At 51.3% G+C, this 16,074-nt stretch overlaps 6 protein-coding genes across 6 annotated transcripts; 1 reads left to right on the forward strand and 5 right to left on the reverse strand.

The window, feature by feature from the left end:
* Nucleotides 1-1,982: 1,982 nt before the first annotated feature.
* Nucleotides 1,983-2,483, reverse strand: M431DRAFT_336190 (hypothetical protein). Its single transcript, XM_024914386.1, has one exon. The coding sequence runs from the start codon at nt 2,378-2,380 to the stop codon at nt 2,036-2,038; it is 345 nt and encodes a 114-aa protein (XP_024776928.1). The 5' UTR covers nt 2,381-2,483; the 3' UTR covers nt 1,983-2,035.
* Nucleotides 2,484-3,502, reverse strand: M431DRAFT_547516 (hypothetical protein). The gene has a single exon (XM_024921250.1). It carries the CDS (start codon nt 3,253-3,255, stop codon nt 2,587-2,589), a length of 669 nt encoding a protein of 222 aa, XP_024776929.1. The 5' UTR covers nt 3,256-3,502; the 3' UTR covers nt 2,484-2,586.
* On the reverse strand, nt 3,360-4,075 carry M431DRAFT_336194 (hypothetical protein). The gene has a single exon (XM_024914387.1). The coding sequence runs from the start codon at nt 3,886-3,888 to the stop codon at nt 3,463-3,465; it is 426 nt and encodes a 141-aa protein (XP_024776930.1). The 5' UTR covers nt 3,889-4,075; the 3' UTR covers nt 3,360-3,462.
* Nucleotides 4,076-5,122: 1,047 nt separating this feature from the next.
* Nucleotides 5,123-6,986, forward strand: M431DRAFT_77720 (hypothetical protein; the record flags this gene model as incomplete). The annotated part of the gene is made up of 3 exons (XM_024922608.1): nt 5,123-5,404; nt 5,480-6,658; nt 6,726-6,986. The coding sequence occupies 3 exons, from the start codon at nt 5,123-5,125 to the stop codon at nt 6,984-6,986; spliced, it is 1,722 nt and encodes a 573-aa protein (XP_024776931.1).
* Nucleotides 6,987-8,766: 1,780 nt separating this feature from the next.
* Nucleotides 8,767-11,575, reverse strand: M431DRAFT_504827 (hypothetical protein). Its single transcript, XM_024918527.1, has 6 exons — nt 11,430-11,575; nt 11,092-11,295; nt 10,861-11,014; nt 10,683-10,795; nt 10,282-10,619; nt 8,767-10,220 (listed from the first exon to the last, which is right to left on the reverse strand). Exons 1-6 carry the CDS (start codon nt 11,511-11,513, stop codon nt 9,221-9,223), a joined length of 1,893 nt encoding a protein of 630 aa, XP_024776932.1. The 5' UTR covers nt 11,514-11,575; the 3' UTR covers nt 8,767-9,220.
* Nucleotides 11,576-12,599: 1,024 nt separating this feature from the next.
* On the reverse strand, nt 12,600-13,103 carry M431DRAFT_77663 (hypothetical protein; the record flags this gene model as incomplete). The annotated part of the gene is made up of 2 exons (XM_024922600.1): nt 12,600-12,934; nt 13,016-13,103. The coding sequence occupies 2 exons, from the start codon at nt 13,101-13,103 to the stop codon at nt 12,600-12,602; spliced, it is 423 nt and encodes a 140-aa protein (XP_024776933.1).
* Nucleotides 13,104-16,074: the final 2,971 nt, after the last annotated feature.

The following is a 16,074-nucleotide window of genomic DNA, read 5'->3' on the forward strand; positions in this document are numbered from 1 at the left end:
CTGCAGCCACCTTCGCACCAAAAGAAGGCTGTTCCTGCGGGCGGTTGCTGACTAGGCCAGTAGGTTAAGTAGGGAGTGTAGGGGCACCGCACATGCGATCTACGCCAACGTTCCAGTAGTCGAATCGTGTTGGTGTAGCATCAGGGCCTCTCTGATTATGCAACCGTCGAGAGGGACGAAATCGAGACGAGACGAGACGCGTGGGCGGATGGCGATGGGGGAGGGACCGTGTCATTGCAAATGGATAGAGCGCACGTGCGTCGATGCTGCTGCGGTGCCGAGATTCTTCTCCTCTCCACCTGGCATGTGCTTATCATCAAGCTGTGACTCTTTTTCTTTCGTGCTAGCGATACCCCGTACTGCTGCTAGTCGTGGTCTATGAGCTGTTCGTGGTCCGTGTGTACCGCCAGGTTTCGAGTCTGGTCTCTATAAACGGGCAAACGCACAGTTAGATTGATATCTGGTGAGGAGACAAAAGGCGGCGCTAGCAACAAGGGCAAACTAGTTCATCCGCTCCAAATATGGCACAGGCGTACGAGTAGAAGGTAGAGGCCATCACGACGCCAGCCAATCAGTGCCGCTGGGTTCGCAAACCGGGCTGACAGTACAAAGTACGAGCCGACGAGTTGGTGGCCAGAAAAGTCACGCTTGTAGCGCCATCGAGCTGAGTGAGCGGCTTCTAGAAAGAAAATGTCGCATTCTAGTGTTGAGATACGGTCTTGTGGCGGCCAGGTTTCTGGTGTCAAGGATGCATAATTGCCCTCAGCTATCACACAGGAGGGGAAGAGATTAGCCGAACGAGGCACAATCAAGCACAAGCATAGCGCCACGGGCTAGTCAGGGTGCGCTAAAGGCATTCAAGGTTCAAGCGTTGCCCATCTAAGATGGCACTTGTCAAGAGAATGGCAGACGAAGCGTAATTCAAATCCAGCTGGGATGGGCTAGGAGATAATGGCCATGTTATCACAACCTACCTGGCGATATACTAGTCAGATAGCCCAGTTCGCAGACTCGGGGTGGGCTAGCCCAAGCACATCATGCCACTAGCAATCGATACTACGAATAGAACTACTTGCACACTCTGTGCCGTATCTGTAATTCTAGGGACCTGGATACAGACAGCCCTGGGCGGTATTAGTGGTTGTGCTAGGCCGTTCTCATCTTGTCACGGGGGAGGCGAGATGGTCATTGTGTTGCCAATAGCCCTGTTGAGGCTGACGAGGTCCCCGAGGGTAGCGTCGTGGCTGGCTTCGCGTCTCTGGCGCTTGGTGTTGATCATGCAAGGAGCCGTGGGATTAGGTACTCGTAGCTCTACACCGTCTGTGCGGTATTGGTGTGGCCAGGAACACAAGGGAACCTGCACGCGGTGACATTTCCAGCAACCATGACCAGGGTATCAAGGTGGCCGAGTGCTGCAGACGTACGGAGTCCTGCAAGCAGTAGCAGTAGCAGTAGTGATAGTCTCAATGATGACAGTAACCCCTGGAAACGCTGGGACCAGCAGCGTATTCGGCCGCTTACATGAAGCATTGTGTAATGCTTTGGAGATGGTGAAGGTTGCCTCTTCCTCTGCTGTGTCATTTAGAGAGGTAAAAGCGGCGCTTGCTGTGTTTGGGGTAGATGGACTGCGAGTCAAAATGACCGCTTTTCTTGTCCTCCCAGCCAGTGGCCATCTGTTGGCTCACGACTCGTGTTCGCCCCCGCGGCTTGTGAAATTGGACAATCGGGGATGATACCAGAAGTGATGTGTGCGGTAGATGCGACCCGCCGGCGCCTCGGGCCAAGAGGACAGCTTTGGGCCAGGAAGGGCAGGTCAGCAGGGCAGAAGCTTGCTAGAATGCTTCATGGAAGACGCACGTCGCCACCGGGAGGCACCAGATCCAATGGACGAAGCGCAAGTGCCTTTAGTGCTAAGCTTGAAGAGATAAACCGGCTGCGCGGGGATGCAGCCACCAACCACAGGCTGTCGTGCTATCGTGGTGGTGGAGGCCTAGTGGCGGGGGATATCTGTTCTTGGCGTTGTTGGAAAACGAGGCTATAGAATGCAGTAACTTCGGAGAGACAGTAACTTCGGAGTTGGACGAGATCTTCGGAATGATGCCAACCGGTGTGTGGCCGGTGTGTTGGGCGTGAGGAGATGCCGCGAGGAGATGCCGCGAGGCAGCTCAGCTTGGGCCATGTGTCGGCTCAGCCGTTCAACGAGCTGATAGGGATGATGTGGATCAAACATTGTCTCGTCGTTCGTTAGCAAGGCTAGAAGAGCTATCGGAGGCAAGCAGCCGGCATGATCGAGGCGAAACTTGGGCCATGTGGCGTGCAAAGGAGGTGCGAGAGGGAGTGCAGCAAAGACGGCGACCAAGCAAGAGAGAAATGGAACCATTGCGGAGTCGAGTCTGGTGATGTCTGGGCAGATTGCGAGCGTTTGTGAGTGCGACGGACTGCTTCAGATGGCCGAGCGAGCTGAATCACATCCAATATTGTCGGCCTGACACGAGTAAGGGTTCATCGTGGGATGGAGATGGCCAGTCAGGCAAGCCTGAGCAGGTCTGGCTATTATGTATCAGTTCAGTTGAATTTACAAGTGGTTCATGCATGTAGCTTCTCAAGTCGTCTGTCTGTCTGTAAAACAATGCCATCAGATGTTACAGTATAACGAACACGATGCGATGATGCAATACGGATCGTTGAACAAGCCGTGGGAAGCCTGTCCAGTAGATCGTCGCTAGTACTTTTAGCTGGGGATGCCAAACAGTTTGGCGAGGCGAGGCGGGCAGGTACTAGGAATCCAGTCCCTTGCTCGACTGCATGCTTCCAAGTGCCCGCACCAAGACGAAAGAGAGTACGAGTTGAGTAGGTACAGGAACAAGTACAGGTACCCAAAGTGCCAGCGGTGTGATGGTGCTGACACGAGTACCAAGGCAAGGCAAGGCAAGGCTCCCTCCCCTGCTGGGTCCTTTGGATTTGGAGCGAGATCCCTTGGATGCAGCGAAGGACCGATGCCACCTCGATTCGTCCATGTATTCCGACTGGTGAAGAGCGAGCAGCGCCAATACAGTCCCAGCGATCCCGGGTCGAGGCATCTAGACCTGGTGTAGCAGTGATCAGCGCTACCGTGTTCTTCCTTGCTCGCCATGAGGCTGGACGTGCAGGTCCATGTCCATCAATGCTAATGGAACAGAACTGTATCGTTCGGTGCATCACCAGCCGTCGCTCGCTGCAACAGTCCATGTGCAGTATCCAATGTACCTTTTGCATGTTACGAGGTGGGCAGTCGCACCAGCCAATGGGCGGCCTGCTTTTCGATTTCGCTTGCGCCACCTGCCCCGTTGCGCTAGCATCTCCACGCACTCTGCCTGTCGTCCCCTGTAATCCGCGAGCAGAGTCCACTAAAACGCCAGCAGCCCAAGCAACCCCCAACTTCCCCGTAGGGGCAGTGGGCCACTGTCTGGTTCGCTGGAGGCATCACGCGGCATCCACTGATAGCGGCAGCGAAACGATTTGATAATCCGAATGGCTGCCATCAGCGATAGAGCAATGCGGGGACGATGATAAACATCCATGGCTCTCGCAGAATCCAACCTTCAAGGATTGCACAGGCAGCAGGCAATATCGCTCACCGGAGACAGACAAGCATGGATTGGATGGCTTCGGCTTTTTTCTTTGTCTCGTCTCGTCTTGTCTCTCTCTACACCACCGGGGCTGCCTTGTTCTGTGCGAGCCTGCAGCAAGCAACATGAACCTAGCAAGCATCGTCCACGACACAGCACTGCAGGCAGTACTACCACGAGTACAAGCACAAAGCACCACAAGTGGCCAGTTGTTTCGGGCAAAACCAAAGAAACCAAAGGGCCGCCAAGATCTGCACCACCAGATGCTCAATGCAGCCATTGATGCTCTGGGTCTGGGTCTGGGATTGGGGAAGCAAGGGGGGGGTGAGGGGCCCTCCCTTGGACCAGGACCAGGATCCAGCACGCGCGTAATGGGTTATCGCAAGGCCTGTGTGGGGACGGGACCGGAGCAGAGTTAAGCAATTGAAGTAAGTAGCCCCGTCGAGTAGAGCAGAGAGCGTTGGAGGGCCGGGGATTTGGAGCGTTTTGGAGATATGCGCCATACTGGATGGTGTAGCGCTCGTACCTGGGACTGGCAACGCCGTGTCACCAAAGGCCGCGCTCTTTGCTTCAATGGATCAATTTGATCGCTTGGGAGTGTACGGAGTACAGTACTTGTACCAGGCCCGGGTGGGTTACCAGCATGCAGATGCATGTTGTGTGCTTGTAGCAGGTACAGTAGGGATGGATTGCTCTCAATGTCGTATTTGGCGAGGTGTCGTGTTGTCGTGATCGAGCTGAGTTGCGTTCAGGTGAGAGAGCGCTGTATTATCCGAGCAACAGCACTGCAGCAACCCATGTACCCGTACCTCCAGCCTTAACAGTCCCCGTGCAACTCCTCCATCATCCTCTCATCCTCTCAATTCTCTCTCTTCCCACCCATGCAACCCGTAGCCTGATCAGGACCTCACCACCCGATTCAAGGGCCTTTTTGTCTCTGCTCTGCTCTTGGCTTGCATGTGCTGCAAGCTGTGCCTCACTGTGCCTCCCACCCCCCAAAGCAAAAAGACTCAAATCGTTTGCATCTGATTTGCAAGTCAAGGTACGTTCCCGCCTCGGTTCAGAACTTGGCTCTTTTCTTCCGCATCCTTCGCTTCCCCCCCTCCTCTTCCCTCCATCTCCATCTGATCCCAAAATTCCCACTTCTCTCGCCTCACACCCCCCGGCACCCGCGAAAAAAGAGCTGCGAAGCTAAAAGTCTCGAACTTCATTAGCCTCACACCAAGGCAAGCCTCCCCAAACTCGCCCCCTCCACCCCAGACAGCCTCCGGTGCAACGTCCTTTTGGGCCTTTTGGTTCCCGTGAAGGCTTCCATGCATAAATTGTCCTTGCCGGCCCTCCTAGTCGACACCGCCCTCTTAATCGGTATCCCTGTTTCCAAAGGGTCGACCGTCTTCATTTATTAGGCCGATTGTCCCTCCACCTTCTGCCTCTTCTTCCTTCTCTTTTCTCTTCTTCATCCTCAAGTCTAACTGTCTCACGCTTAGACAAAGACACAGAGAGACACATCCATCATGTCCAAGGAATCCGGCGTCGTCACTCCCACGGAGAAGGGCGACAATGTCGTCGACTACCAGGCCAGCACCGTGGTCATCCCCAAGGAGGGCCCCGAGCGCGACTCCAACTGGTTCACCCGCAACGGTCTCAATGCCGACTCCTTCAAGAAGAAGCACTATGGCAAAGGCATGGTGGAGCTTGAGCGTCCCATGAAGGCTCGCCATCTGCACATGATTGCCATTGGTGGTTCCATTGGTGCTGGTTTCTTCGTCGGTTCGGGTGGTGCTCTCAGCAGAGGTGTAAGTTCTTTTTACCGCTCCGTTTCGTGTCGACTCGAGCGTGTTCGATTTTGCTAACGCGATTGAAAATTGTAGGGCCCTGGTTCTCTCTTCATTGATTTCCTCATCATCGGTATCATGATGTTCAACGTCGTGTATGCTCTCGGTGAACTCGCCATCATGTATCCCGTCTCTGGTTCTTTCTACACATACTCTGCTCGTTTCATCGATCCTGCCTGGGGTTTCGCCATGGGCTGGAACTATGTTCTTCAGTGGGCTGCCGTTCTTCCGCTTGAGTTGACCGTCTGTGGTATTACGATTTCGTATTGGAATGCCAACATCTCGACTGCTGTGTGGATCACCATCTTCCTCGTCGCCATCATCATCATCAACCTGTTTGGTGCTCTGGGTTACGCTGAAGAGGAGTTTTGGGCATCTTGCTTCAAGCTCGCGGCAACTGTCATCTTCATGATCATTGCTCTTGTCCTCGTCTGCGGTGGCGGCCCCAGCAGCGGTCGCTACGACGAATACTGGGGTGCTCGTTACTGGTACAACCCCGGTGCGTTCAAGAACGGCTTCAAGGGCTTCTGCTCCGTCTTCGTCACTGCCGCCTTCTCCTTCTCCGGTACTGAGTTGGTTGGTCTCGCCGCTGCTGAGTCTGACAACCCCACCAAGAACATGCCCGGTGCTATCAAGCAGGTCTTCTGGCGTATCACCGTCTTCTACATCCTCGGCCTCTTCTTCGTTGGAGTCCTGATCGACAGCGATGATCCCGCTCTGCTCTCTTCTGCCGCCTATTCCGATTCCAAGGCCTCTCCCTTTGTGCTTGTCGGCAAGTATGCTGGCCTCAAGGGTTTCGACCACTTCATGAACCTCGTCATTCTCGTGTCCGTCCTGTCCATCGGTGTGTCTGGTGTTTACGGTGGATCCCGAACCTTGACTGCTCTCGCTCAGCAGGGCTATGCTCCCAAGCTCTTCACCTACATTGACAAGTCAGGCCGTCCCCTGCCTTCTGTCATTGCCCTCATCCTGTTCGGCTTCATCGCCTACGTCAGCTTGGACGCTACCGGTCCCGTTGTCTTTGACTGGCTTCTTGCCATCTCCGGTCTGGCCGCTCTCTTCACTTGGGGCTCCGTCTGCGTTGCTCACATCCGATTCCGCAAGGCCTGGAAGTACCACGGACACAGCCTGGATGAGATTCCATTCAAGGCTGTCGGTGGTGTCTATGGCTCTTGGCTCGGCCTTTTCCTTTGCGTCATTGTCCTCATGGCCCAGGTAAGAATGAACCCCTTGTTTACCCCTTGTCTCCCCAGAAACATTTTGCTGACCTGCCTGCCTTTAGTTCTACACTGCCATCATTGCTGGCCCCGATGTCAAGGGTATGGGTACTGCGGAGGGCTTCTTCAAGCAGTTCCTCGCTGCTCCCGTCGTCCTGGGCTTCTGGATCTTCGCTTGGGTCTGGAAGCGTGAGCCTCTCCTGAGAACCAAGAACATTGACGTCGACACCGGCCTCCGTGAGTTCGACTGGGATCAGATCCGCGCCGATCGCGAGGCACTCGCTGCCTTGCCCGCCTGGAGACGTCTCCTCGACCACTTCTTTTAAAGAACACTGCGGTTAGAGGGCGATCTCTTTCTTTTCTTTTCTTTTCTTTTTTTAATGCATACAAGTTGCCTCTCCGTTAGACGGTACAGAACTTGTGAGATGCAGAGCTGGAGTGGGCGACTGAGTGAGCCCAAATGACGATCATGTAACGCTGCGCATGCGACCATACCCTTGATGTCGTGGCACGAAATCTTCCTGTAAACAATTAACTCGTCTTTCTATTATACTACAAGATACCATGGGGGCTGGAAGTAAGGCTCCAAAGGGGATGGGAATTAAACGAATAAATACCTGTTCATATGATGCATTGTCTTTGAAATATGTGACGTCTTTGTTGAGTTGTAAAGCCCAAAGTATAAGTCGGAGAGATTTTCCGCATTGAGCGAAGACGCAGTTGTTGGTTGGAAGTTCGTTACTCAGTGGCTTGGATGGTGCAAGTTTCGGCAGTGGTTCGTAACATGTGTCATGATTGCTGAAGGCGTTGTATAAGACGTCGACATCGTTGGACTGTCATATCGATGTCGAGTTGCCGACGTCGAGGGGAAGTTGGCTATGTTGTCGTCGAGTTGCCGCAAAGGGCGTCGTGCAGTAAGAGTATCCGGTCCATGGTATGAGCTTCCCTTTCTCTTCTATTCCGATTTCGTGAAAATAAAAAACGGAATGAATAAAGAATGAAATAAAACAAAAGCGCAATATACAGAAAAGGAAGGAAAGAGAAGAGAAGAAGAAGAAAGGGGTTTGGAAGAAGGAAAAGAAAGCTGCACCCGCAGTAGAGTAGAGTGTAGAGCAGACTAATCACAAAAAGACCATTCCCTCAGCTCGTCTCAAAGTGACGACACCAGCGGTGTGTGGGCACCGTCCATATATATCTATCGGATGGGGAGTGGAGCCATGTAGAAAAAAATATTGGATCTCACATGTCGTTTGGTTGTCATTTGCGCGCCCTGGGAGCTGTGCTTGTTAAATGTTGATTATGTATGTAGTATTGAGTAAGCTTTTTGACAGGCTTTCGGTTCGCGCGCCCTATGCCGGACTTGTGGACTAGGATCTTTTGGATGTGGAGAGGACTGGAAATCGAGCCGAGAGATGCGGCGTGGCGGCTGAGCTGAGAGATGAAAATGATACGAGGTCTTTGTTTGAAGGAGGGGAGAAGGATGAGATAGATTCTTTTTATACATTTATGATAGAAACGTAAATATCATACCTGGTTGTTCTTGACATCCCCATACAAGAAAAACGGAAGAGGAAGTCCAAGACGAAGAAAAACATGTACTTGCGCTTCGCTGTTGCTCTTCCGCGCAAACTAGCTGCATCGGGAGCTACAGCGCAATAACTGTATGGGGCTTAGCGGGCGCCCAAACAAACGAACTTTACATGAATTTGCGGGTCTTACTCCCCCCAAGAAAAGAAAAATAACGGAGATGATTACAGAAGCGTTTGCGTATTTCCTAGTCGTTTACAGTACAAACGGAGGAAGAAGCCCGTCATAACGTTGTTTGCTCCGAAGGCGATATCGGTGGCTGATGATGATTCATGATTCACTGTGGGATTGCTCCCCTACTAGGGGGTGAGACAGGAGAACGCATGTGATGCTTTTTGTTTGGCGGTCGGCGTTTTTTATGTATATTCGCTGTTGAGTAATGGAATGATCACGTTTATGGACCGGAAAGGGGGCCAGCTTACATGCTTCTGCCGTGTACGAGGATTTGCGGAGAGATGTGGGTATCAGCTGATGGAGATGAGAAAGAGAATCCTTTTATTAACTTTTTCGACTAAGCAGGATGACTCATGATATGTATCTATAGACTGATGGTAACGGAGAGTACTTTTGCAAGGTTTATCCACAGTACGCCGGTGAGTGAGGGTCTGTAATATATAAAGCGCCCTGTTGTTGTTTTTGATATTACGCATGACAGGAGCTAAGTTGACGGATGGAATATGCTGTTAATACACATAAGAGGCTTGACCTTGACCCTGTGCCTTGCTATACAGCCTTGATGAGAAATTCATATAGGCTACTTGCCGTGTCTTGAGTAGCCTTTCCTTTCTTTTCACCACTCACTCTATAGGCCTGCCAACAGTCCCCTCAAAGACGAATCAAAAACGAATCGAAGACGAATCGAAGATGCTGGCTTGATTAAAAAAAAAGTAACACAAATACAAAAACAATAGCAGAAAAGGAGAAGAATAAGAAGCCGAGAAAAGTAAAAGATGATCCCAGTATATTAAATACGTTAGTTTTGCCGCTCCACCATACCCATCACATCTCCCACCGCCGTCCTCGCCAGCTTCTTGAGCAAAATCTTCTCGTCCGCCTCCCGGTATCTCTCCCACCCATCCAGTCCCTCCTTCGCCTGAATGCTGAGGGTCTCGTAGCCCTGCTTAATCACCTCGGCGACCTGATGCGTCGTCAGGTTGCTGGGCAACTTCTTCTCCGAGTTGCCTCTCTCGGTGAGCATTTGCTTGTAGTGTGCGCTGACGTTGATCAGCGTGTCAATGGAATTGCTGTTGCGATTTCCTAGCCGGTAGCTTTCCTTAAAAGAAGCTAGTACTTCGCCCGATTCAAACACTTTGTAAAAGAGGTCGTCGTATGCTGCTGGAGTTGGCAAAAAGGCCTCGCCGGCAGACAGCGACAATGCTACCAAATTCACGACGTGGTCGAGGACTGTGTCGATGTGCTGTAAATCTTTCAAATCTGAAGCATACGTATTGAGGAATCGGATGAGCGACAGCAAAGAACGGAAAAACTCCGACCAATGATAACTCAGTCTTGTTCGGGACCGCGAGAGATAGGAGATGATTCGGAGCATGATGCCTAGGCAGAGAACATAGAGGCTTACGTCCAACCGCCGTTTTAGGTTGTGGTTAATACCGTCCAGCATAGTATCAAGAACGCATGCTGCAAGAACTCGCTCCCCCTTGACCAGGGGCAGGAATGGCTGCCGTTGTCGACAGAGCCGCACAGACGTCTTGGACTCGTCACTGCAAATCTTTTTGCAGATGGCCGGGTCCTCAATCAGCAGACGAAACACCATCAGGTTGAGATGCGCATAATATGTTGCTCGAGACGACAGGTGAGAGTGCTGCAGAAGATAAGAGGTGAGTGACAGGTAGTTGGCCATGGGACGCTCCTTCCCCCTTTCACTGGGCAAGGTTACGAGATGAAAGCAAAACAATTTGTTCGCATGAGAGAAATCATATGTTGCCAACAAAACGGCCGCATTTTGGCCAGGTCTGCAGCACATTAGTCTATATCCATCGACGCTGCATCTCATAGGATTTTAAAATCACTTACAGTTTCGTAAACAGCTGCTTCTGCGTTGCAGCGTCGTACACGGGCTTCTTCTCAGGCTTTGGACCGGGCGTGATGGCTCCAAGTCCAAACATGTTTAGAGTGCTACTCAACGTCCAGCCCTCCGGCAAGTCCTCTTGAATGTCAATGTAATCATTTCGTAACGCCTGGCATGCATCTCCAATGCAGCGGACGACTTTTTGAATGACGGCCTCGTTGACGAAATCGTTCAACCGTAGTTGATATGGGTTTTGGAACTCAAACTTGTTATAGTTGGCGAGTATCCCCAACAGTGTAAACGGTTCTAGGCCTTGCTCAGGTTGCTCCGAGCTTTGAATAAACTAACACATGAATCAATGGTCAATAACCATCCTACTGTTGGCCCATCATCACTACAGCATTACCTTCATAATGGAGGGAAAGAGGTCCCTCTGTATCATGTACGTAAGAAGCGTCGTCTGATATGCGCCCGCTGAGACGGCTAGTAGCACCTCGATAGCCTTGTGGCTCAGCTCCACTAGCATCGTTCCATCCGTCAGCTTACTCGTACAGCATCCAGCAGATGTTGACAGGTGTACACACAGTTTGTCCCATTGCGAATGATCCCATCAAGCGTGCTCACGAAATCTGTAAACACAGTATCAACGTGATCTAGACCGGCCAGTATGGTGATGATGTCGGAGCTCGGATGCGAGTGCTTCTTGGTCAATACGCAGGCGAGAAAGACGCTCAAGGTCTACGTGAAGATGTCAGCCATGAAAATGGTCCAAGCCAAAAACAAGCAACTCAATGGATTTCCGTAGCACTGCGCACATCAAGAGCATATAAGGGGGCCGAGCCTTTGCCATTCTTAACCGCCGCGATGGCCTGGCTAAAGAGCTCTCTCGTCCGCCCCTCCAGGAGCAGTAAATCGGCCGGGTGGATGTCGTTTAGAATCCTCCTCAGCGTCGGCCGGTCGGGTCGCAACAGGAAGAACTCCCTCCAGAAGCCCTCTGATTTGTCGCCATCGTCCTCCTCCTAGTACGTCGTCGTCGATCAGCTCGGGCGCATGCCAATGAGAGAGAAGAAGCGAGAGCCGGATGCTAATACCTTGGTGGCCGATTTAGCTAGATTGTTCTCGCAACCAAGGGGGTAGGCAGTTGTGGGCAAACCTTGAAAAGGACAGAGTAGAGCTCGATGATCTTGGGAACAAAGACCTCTGGCTGAGGCTGGCGTGTCAGTGGTGACGCCTCCATGGGATGCGAAGTTGGCGAAACGGGGAGCTGCAAGCTCCTGTCATGGCCAGCGATAAAGAGACGACGTGGATGTCATTATCGCGACCCTGGACAGTGGGGCAGCGATAGTAGATAATAAGAGTTGAAATCACGCACTGTATGAGCTCACGTTAAATGGATATACGGACAGTGCTTTGATGAATAAGTCACTGTATACATGCCATACAAGCCCTCAAGCCAATCACGCTCTTTAATTGACTTCCAAGATATTTTGTATTACCATATTTGCCCAGCCGAAATATAGGACAATATACACATGTATATACTCCACGCCCTTCGCAGCAGGGAAAAAGAGCTCCATCCTGCTAGTTGAGCATAGCTTCTCATTAATATACTAAATAAAGCTAGGCACTGCATGTTTCACATTACATGCACTACTGCGGATAGGCAGCTGTTCAGCGAGCTACTGTTCACACGTAATCGGATATTGTCATCATGTAACTGATTGAAATGATATTTGGTATTTTTTTTTTGTATCAAGTTTTAAAATTTTCTCAAAGGGGGTTTTTGTGTATAAATAAAAGTTTGCGCCTTGTGGCACTAATCCACCTCTGTACAGCAACTCGGCCAACAACAGCGTTGTTGAGGGATATAAGAGATAGCCGAAAACCTTGCCCAGAAGACCCGCCAGACGCGAAGCGGCACAGCACGGCTAGCATCGTGTCCGTTCGGCGAGGTATATCCTTCATCGTCAAGTCGTAAAGCATCTTCGAATCAATAAGTGAAGAAACAGCCAGCTACACAAGTGTAGCCCATATCTGGCCGATTGAACCCCCCATATGTGAAGCAGCCTGCATGGTTTATCGTCTCGGTCCAGTCTTGACGACTTCTCCATTAGCAGGCTTCTGCTTGTCCCTTTTCAACATCACGCCCCAATCATACAATATCATCGTACAAAACTCCTCGCTTCTGATCAGATGTCAGTGCCGAGGTACGCCGTTTTTGTTGTAGAAACCGCCGTTAAACAAGGTAATATTTTCTCCTCTCAATCCCATTATGTATGATGGGATTCCTTCTTTCTCGTCCACCATCTGCCGCCGTCATTCATTAAGCAAAAGCTGCGCCACCGGATTCGATGGCTTCGATCTCGCTCAGGTCGATGGGCTGGCGATGGAAGCGGGTAGGGAGCTCAGAGACGTCAAAGGCAACACCCTTGGGAGGGTTAATGGAGCCGAGCTGGTAGCCAGAGGAGCCACCAATGCCGGCCTCAACACTGCCGATGGTCCTCTGAAGAGGGCCGTGCTGCTGGGCGTGGTCACGGTAGGCGCCGAAAGAGTTGTGTCGGGCGGCGGCATCTCCGTTGCCGTAGTATGCGGTGAAACCCTCGGGGAGCTTTCCTGAGGGAGATGCGGGGTGAGGCTGAGGAGTGTGGTCGATTGAAGCTGAGGGAAAAAAAGACTCGTTAGTATATAACGTCCCTTGTTATGGGGAGAAGTAGGTAGGATGAGAGCGATTGTACTTACTAGGAGTGGCTCGGGGTCCAAGGAATCGAATCAGAGGAGTTCGTTCCGCATGGACAGCGGCCTGTCGAAGAGCTCTCGTGGCGAACATGGTTGATGTGGAAGGGGGCTGTTGGTAGAAGAGAGGTTGGGAAAGTCGATAGTTGATAGCGGGGTTGTCTTGATATTAGACTGTTGGAGGGGGACTTGGAGGTAGAACGTGAATTGAAGTTCAAGTCTGGGGAACAGCGGGGGGAGACGTGTATATAAGAAGCTTCAAGAGTTCAATTAGAAAGCAAGCTGATGGATGGAGGAGAAACGACGTCGAGATGGAGGCGCGAAAGAGTGGAGGTTCGCGAATTAATAAAACACGCCGGAGGTCCGGAGTGCGATAAAAGCAACCCAGGCCCAGCACAAAAAAAAATTAAAAATCCATTGGTGCGTAATGACTTGACACTTCCCAGCCGCGCAGCTCGTTTGGGAAGTCCCGCCCACGTTTAGGCAGCCTAGCGCGCCCTTTGGGCACCCGGAGCACCTAAAAGACACCTAAAAGCACCGAATGCACAGCGCTCAGAGTTCAAAAGTTGCTGGCCCGAGAACCGGGGGCGCTGCCTTTGTCCGAATTCGGGATCTCGGAGAGTCCACCAGGCGTCCACCAAGCGTCTCACATCACCCACACCAAAAGCTTCCGGTCTTATCGCCAGCAGCCATCGTGCCACGCATCTCCTGATCTCAGCGGGGGAGCCAGTGGCCGAAACATTGCGAATTCAATGCCTGCACATGACAATCCCGGGGGGCATCTGCTGTATTACAGGTGGCTTGGAGCATCTCAGCAAGCCCGCCGAGCCGATACAACATCAACATCAAATCTGCTCCTCGATGCCCCACTCGCGCAACGCTCAAATACGGGCATGCGGGAGGGTCTTACGGAGAGAATCGGAGCAGGGGCGGGCTTCACGCATCGTCGACTTGACTACGGACTAGCTGCCGCGAAATCACCTGTTGCAAGCTCCATCCATGTTGCCTCTCTTTCTATTCTACAGCAACAACACCGTCAGCTCTACGGAGTACCGGCAGCAGATATCAGGTTGTCAAAAGCTTAAGGTTTATTCTCCAAACAAACCCGGTATCAAAGAGAAGAGAAAAGAAAGGAAACGAAAAGAAGAATCATCTCATTGATATCACACATCACTTTGGCCAATCCCAGTCCCGTCATCCTGCATGCATATGCACACTGGTCTCCCCAACCACGCTTCTCCACCTCCACACATCGCGATGCTGTCAGCCCTGGCCATGCCTGTGAACCCCCGCGGTTCGTTTTCTCTTTCATGTGCCTCCGAGCTGCTTCCCGAGCCAGGTTCGCGCTTACAATGCGTGCTGTGTCAAAAGTGTGAGTGGGCTTTTTCCAGACCAGACAAGGGCCATGTCACTGCAGACGAAATTACATGTGCTTTTGCTCTGTCGCATCAACGGCTCTCTCGCTGCGGGCTACCCAAACAGGCCATCACATCAACCTGTAGCCGGAGCCGGTACGGAACGAATTCCCACTTTTGTGTGTAGTGCACTCTAACTCTTTGCAATTTATCCAAAGCCATCTTCTCCCCAGATTCCATGGCGGCGTCCAACTTCTGCCACTGCCGTCCGAAGTGCTGAGCAATCAGAGCAACGGCGTCACCGGCGGTCTTTGCTCGAACAGCCGCATTTACTAATACCTACTTCCATGACACATCTGATATTGATAGTAACAGTTATTGCCCAATGTAGTCTTCCGTTGCTTTATAAGTTGCTGTATTATTTATTTGTCCAGAAAAACAGCGGACGAATCACCGAGACCCGATCGGCCCCCGGCTTTGCTCCAAGATATGGCGCAATCTAAACTGCATGGCACGGCACAGCCCCCCCTGGAACCCTTCGGCCTCCATTTCTGCGTCGAACAAGCTCTTGTTATGGCGACATGCATGTAGGTAAAACGGCGTTATGAAACTTGGACCTGTATCTTTACTCCGTTGCCTTAATTCCACCACAGCCGTTGCATTTGTCCGAAGCTTCTTTTGCCTTATCTCGTAAAGATCGCTCTCTAATAGGCTCGCAATTACAGATACTCCGTATGCGGGCAGGCATCGCTTTGCTTCCTGAATCGGCCCATGCAAATACGCCACTACCACTACCGCATACTTTTTCTGGGGCTATTCTGGAGACATTCAACCGGCCCGGACCGGGAACCGGAACCTTGACAATGCTTGTACGAGCCCGGGACCCAAACCTTGACTACGCCTCCTAGGAACGTGTTGGTAACTTTCCATTACGATCCACTACCGGTAGCTTTACAAATCGTTTCGGATATTAGGTTTTGTAACATCTTCTCTCGTGATAAGGAGCCCTCACACCCAACATTGATGAAAAGCTTCCAATGAAGCTCGACATCTTATCTAAACTTTGCATTCAGTAAATCCCACCCAACACGTTACGCATCTTTCTATTTTGTCCCCTCCCTCTCTTCCCCTATGTTGATCATGGATCTTGTACTGTGTCATTTAGAATTGAATCCACCACTCATCTGATTTACACTACCGATATTGGCTCCTCTGATTGTGTCGTCGAATGCTACCTCTCTCTAACGGCAGCCCATGCGTATACTTGGTAATTCCAGTCAAACTAAACACACCGCCGTGAATTAAATGAAGAGAATGGCCATTTAGCATCCCAAGTCAGCTACTCAACAACATATCACTCTTTGAACTCGATACACAAAATGCCCAATAGCCAACCTGGAATACTAGGTAGCCACTCTCTAAATTCAACACCCAGAAATTACCCTAACATCATCCCCCATCCCCAACAATTAGAAGAAGAATAAAAATAGAAAGAAGAAGAAAAGAAAGTATTCCAAAATCCCCAAGAATCTACCTTCGCCACTCCATAGCCAATAGGAGTGAGGGTATCCTAATGATAAGAGGCGCCTCATGTAGTCGCCCCCAAAAAAGTTACTGAGCAGCAAATTCAAAAGGAATAGACACGTCTATAAACGTTCTTCGACCTTTTGCGGCGGGACAGAGCCGCCGCTGCAAGACACTCCCAAAACA

This window comes from Trichoderma harzianum (assembly GCF_003025095.1).
Source record: "Trichoderma harzianum CBS 226.95 unplaced genomic scaffold M431scaffold_3, whole genome shotgun sequence".
Classification (NCBI taxonomy): Eukaryota; Fungi; Ascomycota; class Sordariomycetes; order Hypocreales; family Hypocreaceae; genus Trichoderma; species Trichoderma harzianum.